The following is a 20,238-nucleotide window of genomic DNA, read 5'->3' as shown; positions in this document are numbered from 1 at the left end:
CCGCGGGGGAATGGAGGCAGTGCCCGGGGAGGGAGGCAGGGAATGCCCGGGCGCGGAGGCAGGCGCTGCTCGGGCGGGGATGCGGGCAGTGATGCCCGGGAGGGATGCAGGCAGTGCCCGGAGAGGGAAGAGGCGCTGCCCAGGCGGGGACGCAGGGGATGCCCGGGGAGGGATGCAGGCGGTGCCCGGGCAGGGAAGGAGGCAGCGCCCGGGAAAGGAGGCAGGGAATGCCCAGACCGAGTCGCAGGAAGCCAGGAGGCACACCGGCTTCTCCCGGGGCTCTGGGGAGGTGCCGATGGGAAAAGACCCTCCCATGTCCCCCCTGCAGTGTGCTGGGTGCAACACCGTCACCCCTTCCCTCGCCGGCGCCCAGCAGCCTCTGTGCCCTCATGCCCACCCCGTGGGAGCCCCCTGAGGCCAGACTCCTTTGGGGGAGAAGGGCAGGACCCCTCCCAGGGAGCCTTTCCCTCCTCTGACACTGCTGCTCGGTATGCTCTTGGGCACATCCACTCCACCTCCTTGCTGTACCAGCCCCTGGTCGAGCTGGCAGGGCTGGGGATTTCTCTGTGCCCGCTGTCACCGGGGAGTGCTCTCAGTCCAGGGTGGTGCCAGGCCCCACCAAGGGAGGGACATTTCTGTTGCGGTGTCTGCGGTTTTGGGACACCCTGCACCGTGCATTTACCTGCGCGCCGGATAGCGAGGAAGATGCTGGGCACGCCTCCGGGGAGCGTGGTCCAGGCCCCTGCGACACGCTGCCGATGGGCTCCCCACGCCTCTCTGCTCCTCGAAGCAGACCCCAAACCCCGCTCCAGCTCACCATGACACCAGCGAGCACCGGGGTGTCTCGGTGGGTCTGGCTGCTATCACACAGGCTTGGCTGAGCCCCAACACCAGCCACGGCATGGCTGGGCTCCCCCCAGCCTCGTCAGCACCTTTGGCCAGGAAAAACATCATCTCCAGGGGCTCCTCTCCGGGGTGAGGAGGGGGTACAAGTGCAAACACATTGCCATAACCTTCCTGGGGGAAAAGGGAATGGCAGACACAGCTCCACAGCTCAGGGGGACAAAGGCAGCTGGCAAAACGCAGGACGGCCTTCGTGCCGCTCTGCACCAAGGCTGGGGCTGAGATCAGCGCCAGGCAAAGGGAGTCAGAGCCCCTTTTCCATGCCTCACATGACACCCAGGCTTTCAGAGATTTGGGGCTTACTTCCCTGCAGAGCTGCCTGATGCTCACAGCTAGGGAATATTGAGGTGTCCCTGGGGGTTATTACCAGCCCTAGATGCTGCTCTTCCTCCACAGCCCCCCAGCTCCCCTTCCCCGCATCGCCATAAAGCAGCCCTGAGCCCTGGACTATTTCTGGGAGAGGGCAGGGATCGTGGCTGCACATGAACTCTCCTGCACAATTCAGGCTCCAGCCTCAGGGCTATTTTTAGCAGTTCCCTCCGAGATGCTCTTCACTTGCAGTTTTATTTGTGAAATTTAATATACGAGAGAGGGGGGAGGGGAGCGGGGCTGGATCCTGGCGCGTCCCCACTGGCTGGGAGGCTTATCCCAGCCTCAGCGACAGGAGATCGACGCAAACCTAAAATCATCCGTCAAACAGTTCTCGTGTCCTGGCACGCAGGCAGCAGCAGGGGACAGGCAGAGCCGACGGCTCGGGGGGCTGCGGTCAGCCCCCGCCTCTGCCACAGCCTCCAAAATCCTTGGGCAAGTCCCTGCCTCTCCCTGTGCTGCATCGTGGGCTCGGGGCCCTGCTGTCACCCGATGCTGGCCCTTAGCACACGCACTGGCGTGGAGCAGGATGCGTGCGAGGCCGGCAGGAGCAGCAGGGATTTTGGGGAGCCCACCCGGCACAGCAGGGCTGGCCCCATCTCCAGCCAGAGCAGCAAGGAGCAACCCGGGAGGTCCCTGCCCCACGGCGTGGGCCTCAGGAACGGGGAAGGCTGTGGGGACCATCCAGCCCCTGTGGCAGCTCCCAGCCCAGGGAGCATCACCTGCGGTCCCTGAGCTCCCAGCACCGGAGGCTAACGATGCTAATGAAGCAAACCCAGTTTGCAAGGTACAGCATGGCCAGGGGCTGGCGTGTCCCCGTTTACGGGGCATGAGTGCGCCTGCAAATCCAGAGCAGCAGGAAAGACCAATTTCTCCCTGAGGAGCCCCTGGGAGAACGGGGAGGGAAGGAGAAACCTTTCCCTTTGCCATGGGACATGAAGGGGACAGCGGCCGACAAGGCAGAGCCCCAAGCACCTTGCAGCACCTTTTGTTCCTGTTGGGCCAAATGCTGCCCCAGGCTCACACCCCGCACCATGCCAGGAGCAGACCCACAGCGGGGAACGACGATCCCATCCCATCCCATCCCATCCCATCCCATCCCATCCCATCCCATCCCCAACAGCTGGGCATGCAGCCCATCCCAGGCACACCAGGGGTGCATGAAGGGACACAACAGCAACATCAGTGACCCCAAACCAGCCTGTCACTGTTGCTACTAGACGCATACACCAGCGTCTAACACAAAAGCATCCCAGTGCAGCGCATCATGGGCTCATACGGTACCTGCCACCCCAGGTCCTCGGAGGGTGGAAGTCACCTCATCTCCAAGTGCCCCTAAGCCAAGGCTGGGCAGGGGCGAGGGAAGGAGCTGCTCTGCTCGAGAGCAGCACCTCCCAAACCTGCTTCTTGTGTGGTTGCATTTCTGGCCACTTTGAGGGCTGAGTTTGGGGCTGCCTGAGCTTGGCTCTGGCCCAGTACAGAGGTTTTGCAGCCCAATCCATCCTGCCCGAGACAGGACCAGCAATGGCCAAGCCCTCTGGAAAATGCCAGCACTAGTCCAGAGCAATCGCAATGCATCACCAACTCACAGGAGTTTATCATTTCACCACAGGGAAAGCAGGTCACATTACGCACAGCCCGCCTGGGGCCCAGAATGGGCTAAACGGGTACATCCATCTTCTGCTCACCGTCAGAGGCTGGCCGTGCCGAGGTGCCAGTGCCCCCTGCAAGCCAGGGCCCTTTTCCTGCTGCCCTTTGAGAGGCAGAGACTGAGGATGCTTGCTACCTCCTCGCCCTGCAAGCCCCTGTTTTGGGAGGCCTCCGCACAGACGAGAAGCGGCTGGTGAAAAGAGGATGAAAGGCTCCCTGTGAGCAAAGAAGCCTCCGTCCCACCACATCCAGCCTGCAGCCCTGCCTGCTCCCACGGGCAGGGCCAAAAGCAGGGGAATCGGATCCTCTCCCCAGCCCTACAGAGCCACACACAGCCACAGCATCGTGGAAATGAGTTTATTGACACGGACAGCAGGTAAAGCCTGAAGAGCAACACAACTACGCGGCGAACACTCAAACGAGCGGCGCGGCGGGAGAGGAGGGTAAAATGCCACCGACCGAGCCCAGGCTCTGCCCTGCAGTGCAGAGACACCCACGCGCCCAAAAAGCTGGGAAGAAATTTGGCAAGAGAAGGGGGAGCTCAGCAACCCCTCCCTGCATCGAAGCTACACTGGCTGTTCAGTGGAGGAGGCTTAAGTGTTTGTTCCTGACCCTCTACCACCTCCTCCCTGCCCCGACACAGCATCACACTCCGTGCCACTGGTGCTTCTTTAATTGCTCTGTTAATGATTTTTGCAGTGCACCCGCAGGGCTTGGAGCAAATCGCCTCCCAGCACAATGGGCAGGGCTCAAGGGCTGGATTGCTGCAGCTCTGCCCCACTTTTTCCCCAGCCAGAGCACAGGGGTTCCTGCACAGGGACACCACGTTCCTCGGGGTCCTGCAGCTCCGGTGCCCTGCTGGAGTCTCTTCCAGGGCACTGTGACCTTTTCCCAGCACTGGCTTCATGGTTGCAGACAGAGCCAAAGCCCTGATGAACCATCTCCCACCATAAAACATTTATTGACTTTGAATGTGGCATCTAAAAAGATAACATGGGCGTTGCTATGCGTAAGAGCTTTGCTTGCTGGGGAGGAGATGGCGTCAAAGCATGCTGGGGAGGGCAAAGCTGTTCTGGTTAGTGGCTTGGTTGAAGCAGGACAAGCTATGGATGGAACAAGGACATGCAAGAGGCTTTGCTTTCACTGCTGTTGCCGCAGCACTTAGTGGTTGCAATGTGGCGAGTCCACAGCCATTGACTGGAAAGGGAAGCAGTCCTGGCCCTGAGGATGGGTCAGAAAAGAGGGGCCAGTGCATAGGGCTGCTTGGGACAGGGGGTGAGAGCAGGAACCCGACTGGCCCTCGTTACCGTGTGTCTCTGGGCACAAAGAGCCAAGCTGCAAGTGGAAGAAATGCTTCCACGATCTGCTCGACTCTCAGCCCAGCCGGGACCTGAAGCCCCCAGGCAGGCAGAGTGCAAACACCGCCAAGCCCAAACCATCTCCCATCACGCCACAGCCTGGGTTTTGGGGGACAGCATGGGAACAGGGAGAGCCGCTCCGCTCCCCACGGCACCCCGGGACACTGCCAGCAGCGGCCCCTCTCCGCAGGGGCACGGCTGGTGCCTCTGCAGCCCCAGCAGGGAAGCAGCACTGCCACGTTCGGATTTACCACCGCGAGCCTTGGGGAGTGCCAGGGGTTAGCACAGCGCCGGGTGAAGGTGGCACAGCTCAGGGGATGGCCGAGAAGGCAGTTCGGCCAGAGCAGGCATGGAAAGAACAAGAAGAGGGGCTGCAGGTGGGTGAGGATGCAGAGACCATACCTGGAGCTCTGGCAAGAGCCTTTTGCTCTAGGAGAAGGCTCATTTCCTTCATTTCATCCACCGCTGTCCCATTATCAATCTAGGTCTGCAGCTCCTCCCCACACAAAAGCAACCTGACTTCTCAAATCAGCAGCTAATGAGCCAGGGAGATGGTTGGAGTGAAAACACACCGTCAAAAGCAGAGCTGAGTCTGCCAGCACAAGTGTAATAAAAAACCCCCTCTCTTTAGGGCTCCATCCGCCTCCACGGACCAAACTGATGGCTCTGTTCCTAGTTCCCCGAGGCCGTGCTCACCCTGCTAGAGCCTGACGTCCCTGCAGGGCTCCCAATACTTCCTTGGAATCGCCTTCCCTTTAAGCCAATTACAATAGAAAAACTCAAAAAAATGTATAAAAATATAAAATAAAGTGCAGTGTTATGTTTTCGACACTTTTGCCTTGTTTTAATGAGCTGACGTGTAGTTTTTGCTTGTTTTTTTTTCAATGAGCGGTATTTTACAAAATCGTAACTACGCCTAAAGCCATTTAGAAAACACTGAACATTGGCACAAAATGGAGAAGCCCACGAGAACGGACAACGAGTGAGGGGCGAGGGGGACGTGGGAGTAGTCGAAGCAGTGGTTACAAACTCCATGGACGCTAAAAATATCAAAGGGGTTTGTTCCCTATCATCATTAGCACGTGGATACTAATTGCTACCTTGTTTAATCAGTGCCTTTGACTGAAATCCTACACATGAATACAGCTGCTTCCAGTTAAGAGTGCTTTTCCCCGCACCAGTGGTGAAGGAGGATCTGGGGACCCCTTTCTCCCCCCTCCTTCTGCAGGGTGAGGCACAGGCTGATCTCCTGTTAGTTTTTCAAGATGGCATCGTAGGCCTGGTAGATGTACTGGGACACTTCAGGAGCTCGGCATTTCAGGGAGAGCTGCGGAGAGGAGAGGAGAGGTTAGCAGTGGTGCAAAGGAAGGCAGGAGCTTTCTACCATCTCCATGAAGGCAACTGGAAATGTCTGACCTACAGCATGGGTTGGACAGATCACGGACATGGCTGATGACAGTCACGCAGAATATTTCTCCTGGGTACTGCTTTCTTCATCACCGATACCAAACTGCCTTTACAGAGCTTGCCACAAGCAGGAGGAGGTACGTGAAAGCAAACTCCCACTGTGGGGTTCCCAAATCCCTTAACAAATGTAGGTGCCTCTGCAGGCATGAAGGAAGGGGACGTTGCCCCAGACTGAGACAAGGGACTTGCCTTCCCTCATGCTGTAAATCACAGCACTAAACCTGGGGGCTTCTAACGATTTGCTGCTCAGTCCTGACAGACACAAACTTGGCTGTCACCCCTCTCTAAAGCAACGATCAGGCTGAGAGCAGGCGTGCAGCATCAATCATTGTGCAAACACTTTAAATCACCTTCCAACGCTCGCTTTCACCCCGAAGGTGTCCAGACCATGGATTTTTCTTGAAACTCCTGGAACAGCTTCCAACAGGAGATAAATCCTCTAATACCAGGATGCTCAGACACACGGGTCCTCAGAAGGGGAGCAAAGTCAAAGGGAATAGCTACAGGAGCGCATGATGCAGGACAGAGCACACCTTCCCACCAGCCATAGGCTGATGCCAGCACAAGGCCAAAGCGCCTCTGACATCCAGACAGCCGGTCTCCGCTGCAGGAATGCGGCGGGGCATAAATTTCTCCTTGTTTATGAGAGGGGGAAGGGCATCCTGGCAATGCTTTCTCGCTAATGTCTCTTGGCTTTATCTCTGGGTAACCTTGGCAAGTAACTGCTCATTGCTGAGCGGGCACTATCCCAGCTCACTGGTAACAGAGCAGTGTAATTCTATTGTTTCTCACTTTTTTCCAGTTCAGTGGGCATTCCTAACCCTCCAGTCAAATTAACAGGATCCCCCCCAAAACAAGCACGTTAGGCAAAGCAGGGAGAAATTGCTCTGCGTGCGAGGCAATTTAGAAGGATCCCAGCCTGCGCCACGTGCCCTCCGCAGTCCGACACCTCACCGTGTAGTTCGGGTTCCCTGGCTGAATGCGAAGCTCAGCCAAGATCCAGATGCCGTTGGTGAGTTTCAGAGACTGGTAGAGCATGTCCTGGCCCTCCACGTTCCTCTTGGCAATGGTGTAGACGTTGTTGTTCTGCAGTTTGCTGGAAACGGTATCTTCAGAGAGAAGGAAGAAAAACACATCTGTTAATTCAGATTCATCATCTGCAGAGACAGGAGAGCCCAGAGGAGCGTTCCCAGGATGCAAGCACACAAGGAAATGCTGACTTCTGTCCCAGAGTTTTCCGCAGGGACAGGAGCAGACATGACACAAGGAGAAAAAATTCCAATGTGTTTCCATGGACCCACGTCATTCCTTTCAGGCTGTGATCTCTTGTGAAGTATTTGCCCATCTTGCAGGGCTTTCACTTACTGCTCACTGTCCTGGGTCACTCAGGACTTGTTGCCTTTATCAAAGCAAGAGTCTGCAGCTCAGAGGGTAAGAGGACTCTGCTCTATCTATAACCCCCCAACAAGCCCCTGGCAGGCTAACCTGGAGGCAGCCAAAAGTCAGAAGATGAAGGCGGAGAAGAACAAAGATCCTGCCTGAGGCTCGCTCGGGTGGCGGGTTCCAAGGTCCTGTCCAACCACGACAGCTCCCTTCTGCTCTCCCCCCTCGCACGCACAGATGCCTCTGGCCAAACCAATATCCTACTACAAGGTAGTAAAAATCCTTTCCTTTTTTTTTTTTTTTTTTTTTTAAAGCAATCACTTGAAAGGTAAAAGCCACAGACATCTGTCTCTAGCCATCACAGAGCTGTGATACAGTTTCAGCACACCGTATGACCTCAGCACTCACAGCAGATGTGCGATTTCACCTGGAGACCCGTATGGATGTAACCACGACACATGTTATTTCTAAGGGACCTTTCTAAGAAACAAGAACAGAGGCACATATGCAGAACACAAAGACCCAAACCAGCAGCCTCTGGATGCCAAGGGATTTCTCAGCACAGCACAGAGCAGAGCAAACCTCAGTCTTTGGATGCCAGTAAAAGGGGCACATTCACACTTCGGGTGGAAGGCTCAGGAAGGACTCTACACTTGATAAGCATCACTGGCAAGTTCCCATTCCTGGTGCTCAACAGGAGAAATTGAACTCATTCAAGCTCTCTGCCGGGGCAGGGTGGAACACCTTGTCTATGCTGGGCCATTATCAGCAGGTTGGGCACTTTCCACAGAAAGCAAGGGAGAGAAGCGGCCTCAAACCAATTTGCACTGACAGCCAAGAGACTGGAAACGGGGGATCCATTTCAAGGAGCGTGAGGAGCAGGACAGCAGCAGAGAAGCAGCACAAAGCAGCTCTAACCCATCCCCGCACCTACAAACACCGAGATGCGCTGGCATCAGTGCCGGATCTGAGAACAGACGCAAGTCTGTGCTGGTGCACGGAGGGATTAGAGAGGGGACAGCAGAGTCTGTTCATGCCCCAGGGAATGGTAGAAGCAAGAAAGAAAGGGCCCCACAAATCCATACACTGATGCAGAGACTTGGACCCGCTGCCTCTCCCCAGGGCAGCGTTGATCGCCAGAGCTGCGGAGCAGCTCCACGGGCAGCCTGGGCCCTTCGCCCGTGGCTGAGCTGAACCCCGTTGCTCCCCAGGCTTCAGAGTGGCTGCGTGCAGGTCGAGGAGGGTTCAGGCATCCAGCTACCCAGGCACACTCAGATTTAGGTTTCCTCTCTTCTCCAGTTACTATGGAAACTGGCAGATATAAGTAACTAATGAGATCCTTTGCTTAAAAACCCTCATTCCCTCTGTCTCCTCCTCCCACCTCTACTCCGCTATACAACAAACTCATCCAGATTAGGGAAACGGGCAACGCAGACCAGTCCCCTGCTCGCAGGGAGCGTGGCTGGGAGACCCCCGCGCTGGAGGGACATCACCCACTAGGGATGAAGCCCAAACTCCCATCTCCTCATGCCCCCCCAGCCAGCAAGAGCAGCCCCCAGGGCTTTGTGAAGGCACGGTGTTCAACACAAGTGCCGGCTCAGAGAGCGCATCCTTGTTTGCAAGGGACGTTGGTATTAAATGTGATTTTGTTTGCCCATTTTTAACAGGCTGTGGTTAAACCTCACTGGTCTGAAGCCCCTCTGGACACATATCCTGGAAGCGGAACTGCTGGCAAGGGTTCGAGACTTTCTCCAGCAGTCTTTATATCTGCCAGCAGCACTCTCCCCCTCCACTGGGGGATGCTGTCAGAGCAAAGGCATCCCCTGGGGAGCGTGGGTGCAGGGTCAGAAGCAAGGCTTGCAAGCAGAAAGCTGTAATTTTGGCAGCTGTGGGGCTGCTATCCCATCATGCGGTGTGATGGCAGAGGAGGGGAGCGCTCCTGCTGCCCGGGGAGCTGTGCTTTGGGGGCACAGTGGGCGAGACAGGGCTGCAGAGCAGCTGCTCTTATGCCAAAGCCTTCAACCGCGCGATGGCATCTCTTGCAATTTAAACAGCCGCTGCCTCTGCGGGGGGGGGGGGGCAGATTACCAAGCAGGGATGTGCTTGGGGTGGGGTGGGGTGGGTGTGTACAGAGAGGGAAACTGAGGCAGGGCAACCCCTAGGAAAGCCTGTTTTCCGCCTCTCTGTCTGACCCCAGTTACCCTCTGAAGAATGCAAGAAACCCTACCAGAACATACCCTGTCTCAGCCAGACACCCAGAGCAATCGCGAGCATGCTGGAGTGCTGGTGCTTGGCTTGCCTGACTCCTCCTGCCCCCTTCTCTCAGCACAGATTCGGGGACTGGCGAGATCCTACCCCCTCTCCCCCCAGGTAGCAGCTCCCATCCCTCCTCTGCTCCCCAGTGTCAGGATTTTGGATTTTGGAGATCGGGCAGAGTTGCTAAGCAACAGTGCCAGGCTGTGCCTGGCTGAAGGCAGGACCGCTAATGCCATGTGACAGCACAGCCTTTGAAAAAAAATAAAATAAAATTTAAAAAAAGGCAGATATTTGCTGGGAGCAGAGCGCTGAGCCCAGCTCTGAACAGGGCTGCTGGTTTCCGAGCGAGCGCGCAGCACCCACCGGAGCTCTGGTTAGTGCCCGGCGCGGGCAGGAGGAGGGCTGAGCCGAGCTGCCTGGGCACGCGTCTCCCCGCACACGTGGGGTCTGGTGACTCTGCAAACCAGAGCCACGCGAGTCCTTCTGCAAGACGGCACAGTCTGGCACAGTCTACACCTGACCTTGCTAAGCAACTTTGCACAGGGCTTGTTCTTCTGGCTCAATGCTTACTCTCAAAACCCTCTTGAAGCACAATGTAAGGATACAGAAAGGTTTCCCCATCACCAAGGCCAGGGACACCAGTCTATCTTTCACGGTTGGGTTTTTTTTTTTGTTTGTTTGTGGAGTTTGTTTTCTTTTGCTTTTTAAACAGAATTCTTTACCCTACCTCAGTCCAACAACTAAATAGCACACTTGGAAAGACAGGCACACAGGGAAGAACAGCTGGACAAGGTCTCCTCCCTTGCACTGAAGTAATCCAATTCTTTTCAACAGCACTTTCCTTCTGGGTGAAGCAGAGGACATGCTTAAATCTTCTACCCATACAGCTCAAAAATTTCATTTCCCAACTCAAACAGCCAAGATGACCAATTGGCAACAACGGGACTTTTCACAAAGGACACGCACAACTCAGAATCAACACCGACAATATACCTTTTTTGAACTTGGACCTTCCTGGCATTTTGCAGCATGCACTGGATATCAGGAAGTAAAATTTAATGACTATATTTTATGCTGTGGTAGCTGAGAACATGCCCATGCCATTTCTAGCAACACCTGAATGGTTCTGAGCATCCAGCCAAGAACTGCATTGAAATACCAAATGTGTCTGCAGACTCTGATCCAGTGGGGAGGCACTTTGGTCAATATTATGACAGTACATTCATTTCCAAGACATGTAGTATGCACGGGTTCTATAATTTATTAAACCATCAGGTTACTAGATTTGCACATACAGAAAAAAAAAATATACCAGGGAAGCTTGTGTATGACTGTCCCCCAGGTTGTTCCAGCAAGAAAATCCAATTTCTCTTTGTTCCAGCATTAGCAAATTACACAGGGCAGGGAAAACAAAGTGACCACTGCATACCAATAAAGCCATATTCAACTCCGAACACTAAAGCTATTGTTTCACACCAAATTGTGGACCAGTAATAAGCAAGCAAAACCAAAGCTCCTAGAACTGCTGAAGAGCACAGCAACTAATTGCCTCCTGTTTAGTGGCATTCAATCTCCATGTGCAAGTCAGCTTGTCCTCTTTCAGTCTGTGGGTTTGGGTAAGCAGAATTTAAAAAAAGAAAAGCATTTAGCTAATCTGATTTGCACATCTTAGCTTAATGTAGTGGTCCTTTAAAATTTAATCAAACTTAGCATGTTGAAAAAACAGTGTAAACAAAGCAAACTGAGCTTTAGCGCATGCTCAGTTGCAGGGGAAACCCCAGTTGGTATAGTTGCACCAACAGCACCCAGATTATTTGAGCTATAACAGTGTAGGAATCTACTTCATTGCAGTAAATTCTTATATTTTCATTTTAAAAATGAAAAAATCAATTAATTTAGCACTGGATTCATAAGAGATGAGAATGCTGGGGTATAACCATGACCTTGTGTTTTTATTACAAGCTGCATTTCTGAATATGGTTTTCTCCATGGAAATATCATAACCTCTTTCTCGGAGGCAGATGCATGAAACAGCTCTAATGAATTCAAGATGTGCAGCGTATCCTACGTACACCTCGGCCCCATGATACAACTCCAGAGAGACTTGCTCCTCCACAGCCATACTCCAGCCCCAAAGAACAGCCTCAGGCCAGTGCCAGCTCTTACCACGGGGAACCTGAGCCCCAAATCCCTCATCCAGAATTAAACACTCATCTCTCACTGAGCCACTGGGAACTGTGGGAATACCTTCAAGGGTCCAGGATTTGCTTTTTTTGGAAACAAAGATGCTGGAGACAGGGGTCAGAGTGGCAAGCTCTGACCATTTAAGCATACCTGCTCCTCCCCCCACAGCCTGGCACCTTATCCTAGGCTTCAGCTTGCGGTGCTGTGGGCTACCTGCAGCAGCCAAGATTTTCTGGTTGTTCTGTACCCTGTTATGGGGTGAGCTGCCAGGGACGGGACCTTTTTCTGCCATCCCTGTTGCAAACCATCAAAGCTCGAGTCAATCCTATTTGGCTTGCCTTGTGGGCACAGGATAGATCTTTTACCTACAAAGGCCTGGGAGCACAGACTCACACAGAAGCATCTCCACTGATGGACTGTCTTCATCTCCTTTTTGTTTGAAGGAACAAAAGAAATAACCTGGGGAAAAGCCTGCAGTTTACACAGGAGGTGCTGTAAGGTGACTGTTGCACAGTGACAGACAGACAGCTCTGGATGTACAGGAAATGCACAAGCTGCTTTCTTGACAGATAAAACCTCAGCCTCCTAAAAAAATCCCTGCTACAAGCCCATTTCACTTTGGTTTAAAGGAAAAGAAATTCAAATTTCAGGTTCTCCATTGAAGAAAATCAGCATCCCCTATTCAGCTGCTCGGCAGGGCCTCCTGCATGTCTGCACATAACTTCAGCCCCACTTCTCAGGTGGTGCAGAAACAGCGCAGATCTGAGCCCTCAGGAAAGCAAAGGCTCTTTGCAGCTAGGAGAAGAAAAGCCAGGCACCGAGCGTGCAGGGACCACTTCTGATCAGCCCTCTGCCCAGCGGCAGCCGCGTGCCGTTCGGCATGCTCTGCTCCATCTGTCCGACGCCTGCTGCAGCCGTGCGGCTCTAAGTGGCTGGTAGTGTTGCGATTAGGGCACATCAGCTGGGAGCAGAGGTATTTTTAGCTCACAACTAAATTCGCATCACTGGGCTGCAATCGGTTAGACCGAAGCATGAATGGTGAGGTGCGTCCCCGAGCCTCAACGGCAACTCGCCACCAAGTGGGTGGGCTCACGCTAGGCATGAATTACTTATCTGAGCGGATGCAAGAGGAGGGATAGCGATTCACACGGCGGCTGCACACCTCTGCGAAGCCGGTGGCACTTAGAAGCTTTTAGTCTGTGCCAAAGGGTTGCAAAAACCCAGCACCTCCTAAGTTTTAGTTAGGAGTGGCTGAAATCTGCAGACTTTGTTCTGCGCAGGTCTGCCATGGCAGCCGTTGCATACCTTATTTTATGCAGTGATATGAGAGCTGCACGCGGTGGTATTTCATCAGTGAACAATAGAACCGCCGACAGCACGAGTCGAGAGCTTTATTCTGGTTAGGAATCTCCTACAAAACAGTCTTTTGAACCTGAACCAGTCTTTCCTTCACAAGGATCAAGTTCCTAAAGATTTTATACCCAGAGCTGTTATTCTTGGAAGAAAGGAGGTGTCTTAAAACAGGGCTATTTTCACTGGATTTAAATGATCAAGATTGTGAATCTTGAAAGACTATCGCCCTACTGCGGCACACGGCCAGACATGCACCCTTTCTCTGGTATAAGCTAGTAGCAAGATGGATTCAGCTGTCATCAAAGCTCACTCAGTTTATTTCGCCTCTGCCCTGGCGTGCACCACCAGCCACTTGCCACACTGCGAGAAGTCTCCATCCCTGAGGATGCTGGAAGCCCAGCCCTCCATGGGGTCTGGGGCCCAGCTGGTCCTTGTACAGACAGGTTTGATGCTCTTAGGATGGTCTGTATTAGAGGAGGTTACTGCTTAGATGAAATCAAGGTGAGCAGCAGACTGAGTCAGGGTTGCATTGGTAGTTAAAATACAAGGGACTAAGACAAGCACACAAGATTTCCCTAGTTCTCCCTCCTGCAAGCTATTGGCTTGCTCCTTGCCGAAGCCCAGGTGGTCAAGGAAGGAAACGGCCGGTATAGTTGCAAGGAGGAGGAGGTGTCGGCAGCAGAAATACAGAAACAGAAGCTTCAGTGGATGGAAGTGTTTGAAATCTGTTTATGAGACATGACCCACTTTCTTCCATACATAAGCCAAAGAGGCTGGCAGATCCTGCACACCCCCGAGCATCCCAAGTGACGGATCGTGCTCGGGAGAGGCACTGCATCCAGGGCTTTTGCTAAAGCACCAAGAGAAGCGTCTTCTTGTCTGAGCCCTGGCAATGGCTGCGGATACCACTGCAGAGAAACCGCCCGGCGTTCCCATGCTCTTCCTGCGAGCTAGTAACACGTTCTCCACCGAGAATCACCAGTTCAGGCAGGCCTGGGCGTGCAGTCTGATCCAGGATGGCAAACCCTTCCTGAATGGGGGAGCACTGCCTGTCACTCCACATTTTCTAACATTTTCTTCTGGAGGAAGTAGGGGGCACAGGCCAGTCTGCAGGATCGTCAGTGCTCATCTTCCCTGCCACGCACACCCCTTCTCTCCCTCCCAACTACATCCTCTGCCAGCCAGCGCCGCAACACCCCAGAGCCAAGCGTGAGAAGCTACCAACATTTCTGATTTGAGCTATAAAGAGCCCTGGACGGTGTGCTCAGGGCACGGCCAGGGCAGAAGGCATTGCTGGCAGCAGCACTGCAGTGCAGGGGGAGAGGCTATGCCAAGCTCGGTCGGGAGCAGAGGGAGGACTGGGGGAGGTGCAGAGGTGGTTCTCATTTGAAACCCCACAGTGAAATCAAGTTATAAGGTCCAACAGCTGCTATTTTTTCCCCTCTTGCGTGCTCCATCTTTTATATTCCAAAATAGTAATAATTATGAGTACAAAGAGACCCATGGTTTCTGTCTGCAATTGAAGCAAGAGGGTGCTCATTGTGTAAGAGCAGACACGAGAGAATAAAAAGGTTACAGGGTTTGTAATCAATAGGGACACTTTTTTCCTCTACGAAACATAGCAGCTTTTGGTAGAATCGCTTGGCTCCTGTCCAGAACCTCTTGAACAGGAGCAAAGCTGCTACGCTGGCCCCGTTCCACTTTTTTTACACTCCCTCATCCTTCAGCAGTAGTAAGGTCATACGTACAAGTAGGATGCTCACAGAGGCAGCTAGACGGCTAAACATGGAGCTAAACGGGACAGAGTATGATCAAAATGCATCGATATAGCAGCTAACAACAGCAGACCAAAACTCTTCTCACATGGCCTGTCCTCCATAGATGTCAAAGCATTTTATAGTGGTATGTAGGGTTACTCTTTCACAACAGAAAGAAGAAAGCAGATGCTGAAAGGTGAAGTGACTGGCCCAGGATTATGAAGTAGGTTAAAGTCAGGGCTGGTACACCTTGCCTGAAACACACAGCAGCAGGACAGGATTGCTGAACAGCCTCAAAACTGTATTCAGCTCTATTTAAAAGAGCAGCTTTGCAGAGAAGCAAAGTATAAAAGAGAAAACAAGAATACAAGATCCAGAATGAAAGGAAGAAACAGACAGGTAAAATCTAAGATTTGGGATTTTTAGATGTGCTTTTATAGGGACCCAGCTAAAGTTTTTGGCTGAAACAAGCCCTAGGATCCAAGGCTGTTCTGTTCATAAGTGCAATACCCATCTATCCGTTAACCATGGACAATGCTATTAACAAGGTGATATCTAGTGACCATACATCAAAAGTACTCTCAGCGTGGTAGAATTAAGCTACTCACCAGCATTCAGGTGACAGTCTTTAATCTGGAACTGAAGCTCATTTTCGTTTGGAATATCTTTCCATGTTGCAAGGAAGACCTGGCGCTCTAGAAATGAGAAAGATGATCAGCACTCCTGGATCCTCACAGGACCGTAGCATTAATTAATTCAATGCAGAATGTTACAAGGTAGACACGCAAAAGATCTTTTGGTCACATTTTGCCCTACCGTGGACAGATCCAGGATTTGCTCCTATAACCACCTCAGTCTCACTGTAAAAGCAGGAAAGTTTTGACGGATTTTGGAACCCCCAAACCAGAGACAGTCTTTATCATATGAGCTGCTTAGAAACCAAGAACAGGCGGGATTTGACAAGAAGGAAGGAGATGCACACATCTAGGATTACATTAGTGAAAGCTGCTTTTCAAGCAACTTCCCAGCCAACTCAAACAACAATTTAATAAAGGTGACCAGGAATACACGAATTACAGTGAAAGTGGTATGGGGGCAAATCCTAGACCCATTTGAGTGAATCAAACCCTCCAAAAAACCCCCCCCAAAAATCAGCTTCAAAGAAAACAGATCCACCCCTTGTCTGGCAGAGAGAATCAGAGCAGAAGACTTGGGTTCTGGTAACTATTGGAGTTGCAGGACAACAGGGAGAGGCTACCAAACCACTACAGATCAATTCAGGCTGCTGAGATGCACTGGCATGAAGATTGTGGCCAAGCCCATGTGAATCTCAGCCATGGGACAACTACACCCAGCTGGGTGGGCACTGCAAGCACAGTCTGGCCGAGGGAGGCTGACCACAGACCTAAAAGCACTCACCCATTTTGCCATCCTCTACGAAAAGCACGTTGAGAGGAATTAGGCAGCTGAAGTAAAAGACATCAATGTTGTTTTTCACAGCCACCTGTTACAGAAGAAACAGGGGTGGTTAAAGTTCCTCTATCAGCTGGAAGTCCAAAGGGATCCCAAGACTTTGCGCAGACTCACTGCCTGCCCACGCACCCTGGAGTGCTCTCTCTGAGCAGAAGCCAGCTCTGAACATGAGACTACCTGGAGAGATGTCGCTGAGCTTCTAGGTAGTTTCAGGCAAGGATCAGTCCCACCCCTCTGTGCTCACTCCATTTCCACTAAAAGCTGCTCAATCTTCTCCTACTGCTGCTTTCACGATGCTGCTTCAGAGCCAGCTGCACTGATGGGGTCACAGCCTCATCACGGGCAAGGGTTCTTGCTCTTTCCTGCTCTCATTCAGCCTCTCCCTCCCCTCACTTCTTCCACCTCCGATGTACATTCATCTCTCTTGGCTGCACACAGCTACTATCATGTCTGTCATACTGCACACGAGCTTCTTCATCACCCCTCTTTGCCATCTCACTCTTGTAATTCCCCAGCTCCAAACCCCTGTGTATTCTTTATTTTCACCCCCAGCTCTTAGTCATGTCTGAACACGCAGACTCCTTGATTAGTCGTATCTCAGCCCGGACACTTTCTAGAAAACCTGAAGCTGGTCCATTGCCTGCACCTTCCTTGCAGCATCTCCTAAATCTCCTGCCTTTACCTTTGTGAAAGCTATATAGCAAACACGTGCTGGGTGTTGGTTCCTGGAAGAAGCAGCCCTGCTACAGAGTAATCAGGGCAGGTAAAAAAAAAAAAAGATCACTTGACAAAAGACTTAATTCTCAGTGTCATTAAACTCCGCCAGCCAGGGAGATGCACTGGATTGCCTTTTATCACACATGCTTGCCACATTACCAACTAATCTCTGCTAACACAGACAGCAACCTCACTTCCAGTTTTCCCCAGGCTGAGAGCTGACGGTACAGCAGGAGCAAACTGGAGGTGTGAGAAAGTGCACTGTCATAATACAGCACAGAAAAAGGTAGCTCTGGGCTTCATTTCTATGCCTCTCATGCTCTCCTCACATCATCCCGCATAGGGATAGCCTGTCACGGGAGTACAGTTCAGGAGGCACCTGCCATTGCTTGCAACGAAGGAAACTTGTCCTGTAGGAGAGATCTAGAATTGAGGTCGTGTGGGGAGCCCTGAATTTCAGGAGCCGTTTGAGCTCCTACTTCCTTTGAAAAATCCCAGAAGGAGTTCTCCAATTTGTCACCCAGCTGAAACACAAACCAGACCATGCTAAATGCTGAGCCAAAGAAATAAATTTGCTGCTACAAAGATTTATGCCAAGACAAACTCCATTCAACGTTAATAATTACATACATTAGCGTTCTGCTAAGAAAATCTATTGTCCCATAGTGGCAGGTTTCGAAAGACACCCCCAAATGTCGGTAAAACCAGCTGCGGATAGACAAGGGAGGGGAATAAGCCACAGCATTCAAACGCAAGCCAGCTGATTAGACACACATGCAAGCCAGAGGACAAGTGGTAGGAGACCAAGCTCCCAAATAAACTCTTCTAGCAATTGGGAAGGTCCCAGAAGTGCAAAGAACAGCAGAAAGGTAGATGTCACAGTCTATGGGGTTTCTACTTTCAGCCATCACTAAAGGTAGCAGCTTATATTTAATTCCCACAGTGCAAACCAGCTTAAGAAGGGATTAGTTTAAAGCCCACTAAAACCATGTAAATTATGGTGTAACCTAGAAAAAAAATGGAAATGGTCCTCTGTAATAGGGAGCTGTCACATGCCTCGATTGCCGGCGTCATACTCTGGCTTTGGTGCCTCTAGCTCAAACACGAGACACTCCAACTCCCAAGGGGCAAGGGCAGATTGGTGGATGGACTTAAGTGATTCACCTCTGCAAAATGTGATTGAATAGACAGGGTGAGCAGCCAAAAACACACCTCTGAATCTGGGAGGGGAGAGCTGGGGAAGGGACAGCAGTGTAGCCATTCCAGATGCTATGCTTGGATATAAGTCATGGAGATGAGCCAGAAGAGGGAAAATTTAGGCTAAACGTCTGGGAAAACTCGATAGCAAGGATTATTAAGCAGCACAAAATTCTCCTGAGGAAGAGAGAAGCTCCAGTGCTTGGAGTATTTAAAATCAGCCTTGACAGTGCTCTCAATAAGAGGAACTGTAGCAAAACACCAAAGCATATCAGGGACTACACTGCGTGACCTAAGATCTTTTCCAACTCTGATTTAATGATTAATTGCCTTGCCTTAGAACAACAGAGATTACTTAGCTTTTGTAGCTAATTATTGTTGCCATACAACAGCAGTTTCTTACAAGAGGGGCTGGAAAGCAGTGCCTTCTCTCCAGTCACAGTTCTAGAGGCACACTCTGAATTAATATGCTAACCCTGTCCCTGCAGTTATAAGAATGCTATAAAAAGGTATCTGCTGACCTGCTTCTCAACTCTGCAGAAACATACTGAGTAAGCTGCTTTGGCTACACTCTGGAGAGCTACCCAATTAAGATGCTCTGAAGTGCAATTTCTTCCCAGCAAAGAAAAGCAAGCCACACGCCAGCCTTCCTCCCAAACTACATCATTGGGTTCAGTAATGACATCACGTATCACCTTGCAAGTATGTGTAATGATGCAGAAACCAGCTGTTACAAACAATTTTTGCAAACAGGAAAAAGCTACAGTCTCCTTAAACCTATAGCACTAGGACAAGACTGGTAAGCTTTTCAAGACTAGCTTCCACCATTCAACACCACATACGTCCCCCGAACAGCCAGGCATGCACTGTTAGTGCTGTGGTCCCCAAGACCTGGTCCGTGAAAAGGCACCTGGATGGGAAACTCGCACCAAGAATAGGCTAAGAGGCCCTACCAGTTGATAACAGCTTTCCAAGGTCACGCTTCAACCTTTGCGCTGCTACATCAGGAGCATCCAATGCCATCTGACAGGCTACAAAAGCAACCGCAGGCAGACAGCAGATCTGCAGCAGCACCTCTGGGAAACTGAGTAGCTAGTAACAGCGACTTGCCAAAAAAATCCAGTGCTCCTTAGGTGGGAACATCGGCCTGAGACAAATCAATGCCAGTTAAAGCGGTACCAGTAGTTGATAAGTCTCTCCAGGTTTGACAGGCTTGAAAGGCACCTCCACTTGCATTCAATACTCCAGTCCAGACTAACCTTGCCTGTGGCTCTGCAGCTTTAACCTGCCGACCTGAACATGAACTATTAAATCTTTAACAAGACCTTCAGCTTCAGACATTTGAGGGCTGAAAAAGAAGCATTTTGAATAAAAATGGCTTTCCATCTGTGATCTTTTCGAAAGGAGGAAAAAAAAAATTACTACCTTGTGAATTTAGTCAAGCAGACTACAAAGCTTCTGAGGGATAAAAGTCAAAAGGTGCCAGATTTTCATGTGATGCTTCACTGCTGAAAAGATGTGAGCCCACTAAAAACTGGCACAGGGTTCCCGATCACTTACATCTTGTTCATGATCTGACTAGAGGAAGCAGCACCTCTAGAAATAACCCCTGGAACATATTTGCTCACCTTGCAGCATAAGCACCTTTCTGATGTCCTTTCTTGCAGTGCAACCCTCTGATAGCCAAGGCATGGTATTTTGGGGAAGAGATACCTCATAAGAACAATTCTAAGTTATTTTCTTCAATAGTGTAGGTTTCTGATGCTTTAAATCCCAGACTTGAGCATAAGAACCGACTTTCAAAGTCAAGTCTGAAAGCAACACAGATGCTTTCCATCAGCAGCAAGTACACAACATACCCACTTGGAATCCCATTAGCACCTACACTAAATTAAGGATTTACTTCAAGTTGGGTTTTGCTTTAGAGCCTGGTAACAGTGCAACTGTTAAGGCAAGAAGAACCCTCCTCTGCAGAGTCTTTTTTACCTCTGCCAGCGCAAGGTCATGGTTTATTCTGTGACAGTCTGCTGCTCCGACTGTCAGATGCCCCCAGGGAGTGCTAGCTACTTCACTTCATTTTGTTTGACAGGTAGGGTTCTTGGGATCCTACGGGTGCTTGACAGCCGCTGCCAGCCAGATGCTCTACCTACGGGCACAAGCCTTGAGCCCGG

General features: G+C 51.5%; 1 protein-coding gene across 4 annotated transcripts in view; it reads right to left on the bottom strand.

Annotated features, from left to right (window-relative positions):
- Nucleotides 1-3,265: 3,265 nt before the first annotated feature.
- AP2B1 (adaptor related protein complex 2 subunit beta 1) overlaps nt 3,266-20,238 on the bottom strand; it is an 81,269-nt gene continuing 64,296 nt past the window's right edge. For 3 of the 4 annotated variants that reach the window (XM_075518380.1, XM_075518383.1, XM_075518382.1), the window contains 4 exons: nt 16,100-16,184; nt 15,289-15,375; nt 6,702-6,856; nt 3,266-5,607 (listed from right to left, as the gene is read on the bottom strand). In XM_075518380.1, coding sequence (XP_075374495.1) covers nt 5,533-5,607; nt 6,702-6,856; nt 15,289-15,375; nt 16,100-16,184 — 402 coding nt within the window. In that variant the 3' untranslated portion in view covers nt 3,266-5,532. Of the gene's footprint in view, nt 5,608-6,701; nt 6,857-15,288; nt 15,376-16,099; nt 16,185-20,238 lie in introns of those variants that run through there. The other variant, XM_075518384.1, reaches the window with a different exon arrangement.

Source organism: Mycteria americana, chromosome 15, assembly GCF_035582795.1.
Source record: "Mycteria americana isolate JAX WOST 10 ecotype Jacksonville Zoo and Gardens chromosome 15, USCA_MyAme_1.0, whole genome shotgun sequence".
Classification (NCBI taxonomy): domain Eukaryota; kingdom Metazoa; phylum Chordata; class Aves; order Ciconiiformes; family Ciconiidae; genus Mycteria; species Mycteria americana.
Note: the sequence above shows the minus strand (reverse complement) of the source record. Positions and strands in the feature narration are given on the sequence as shown.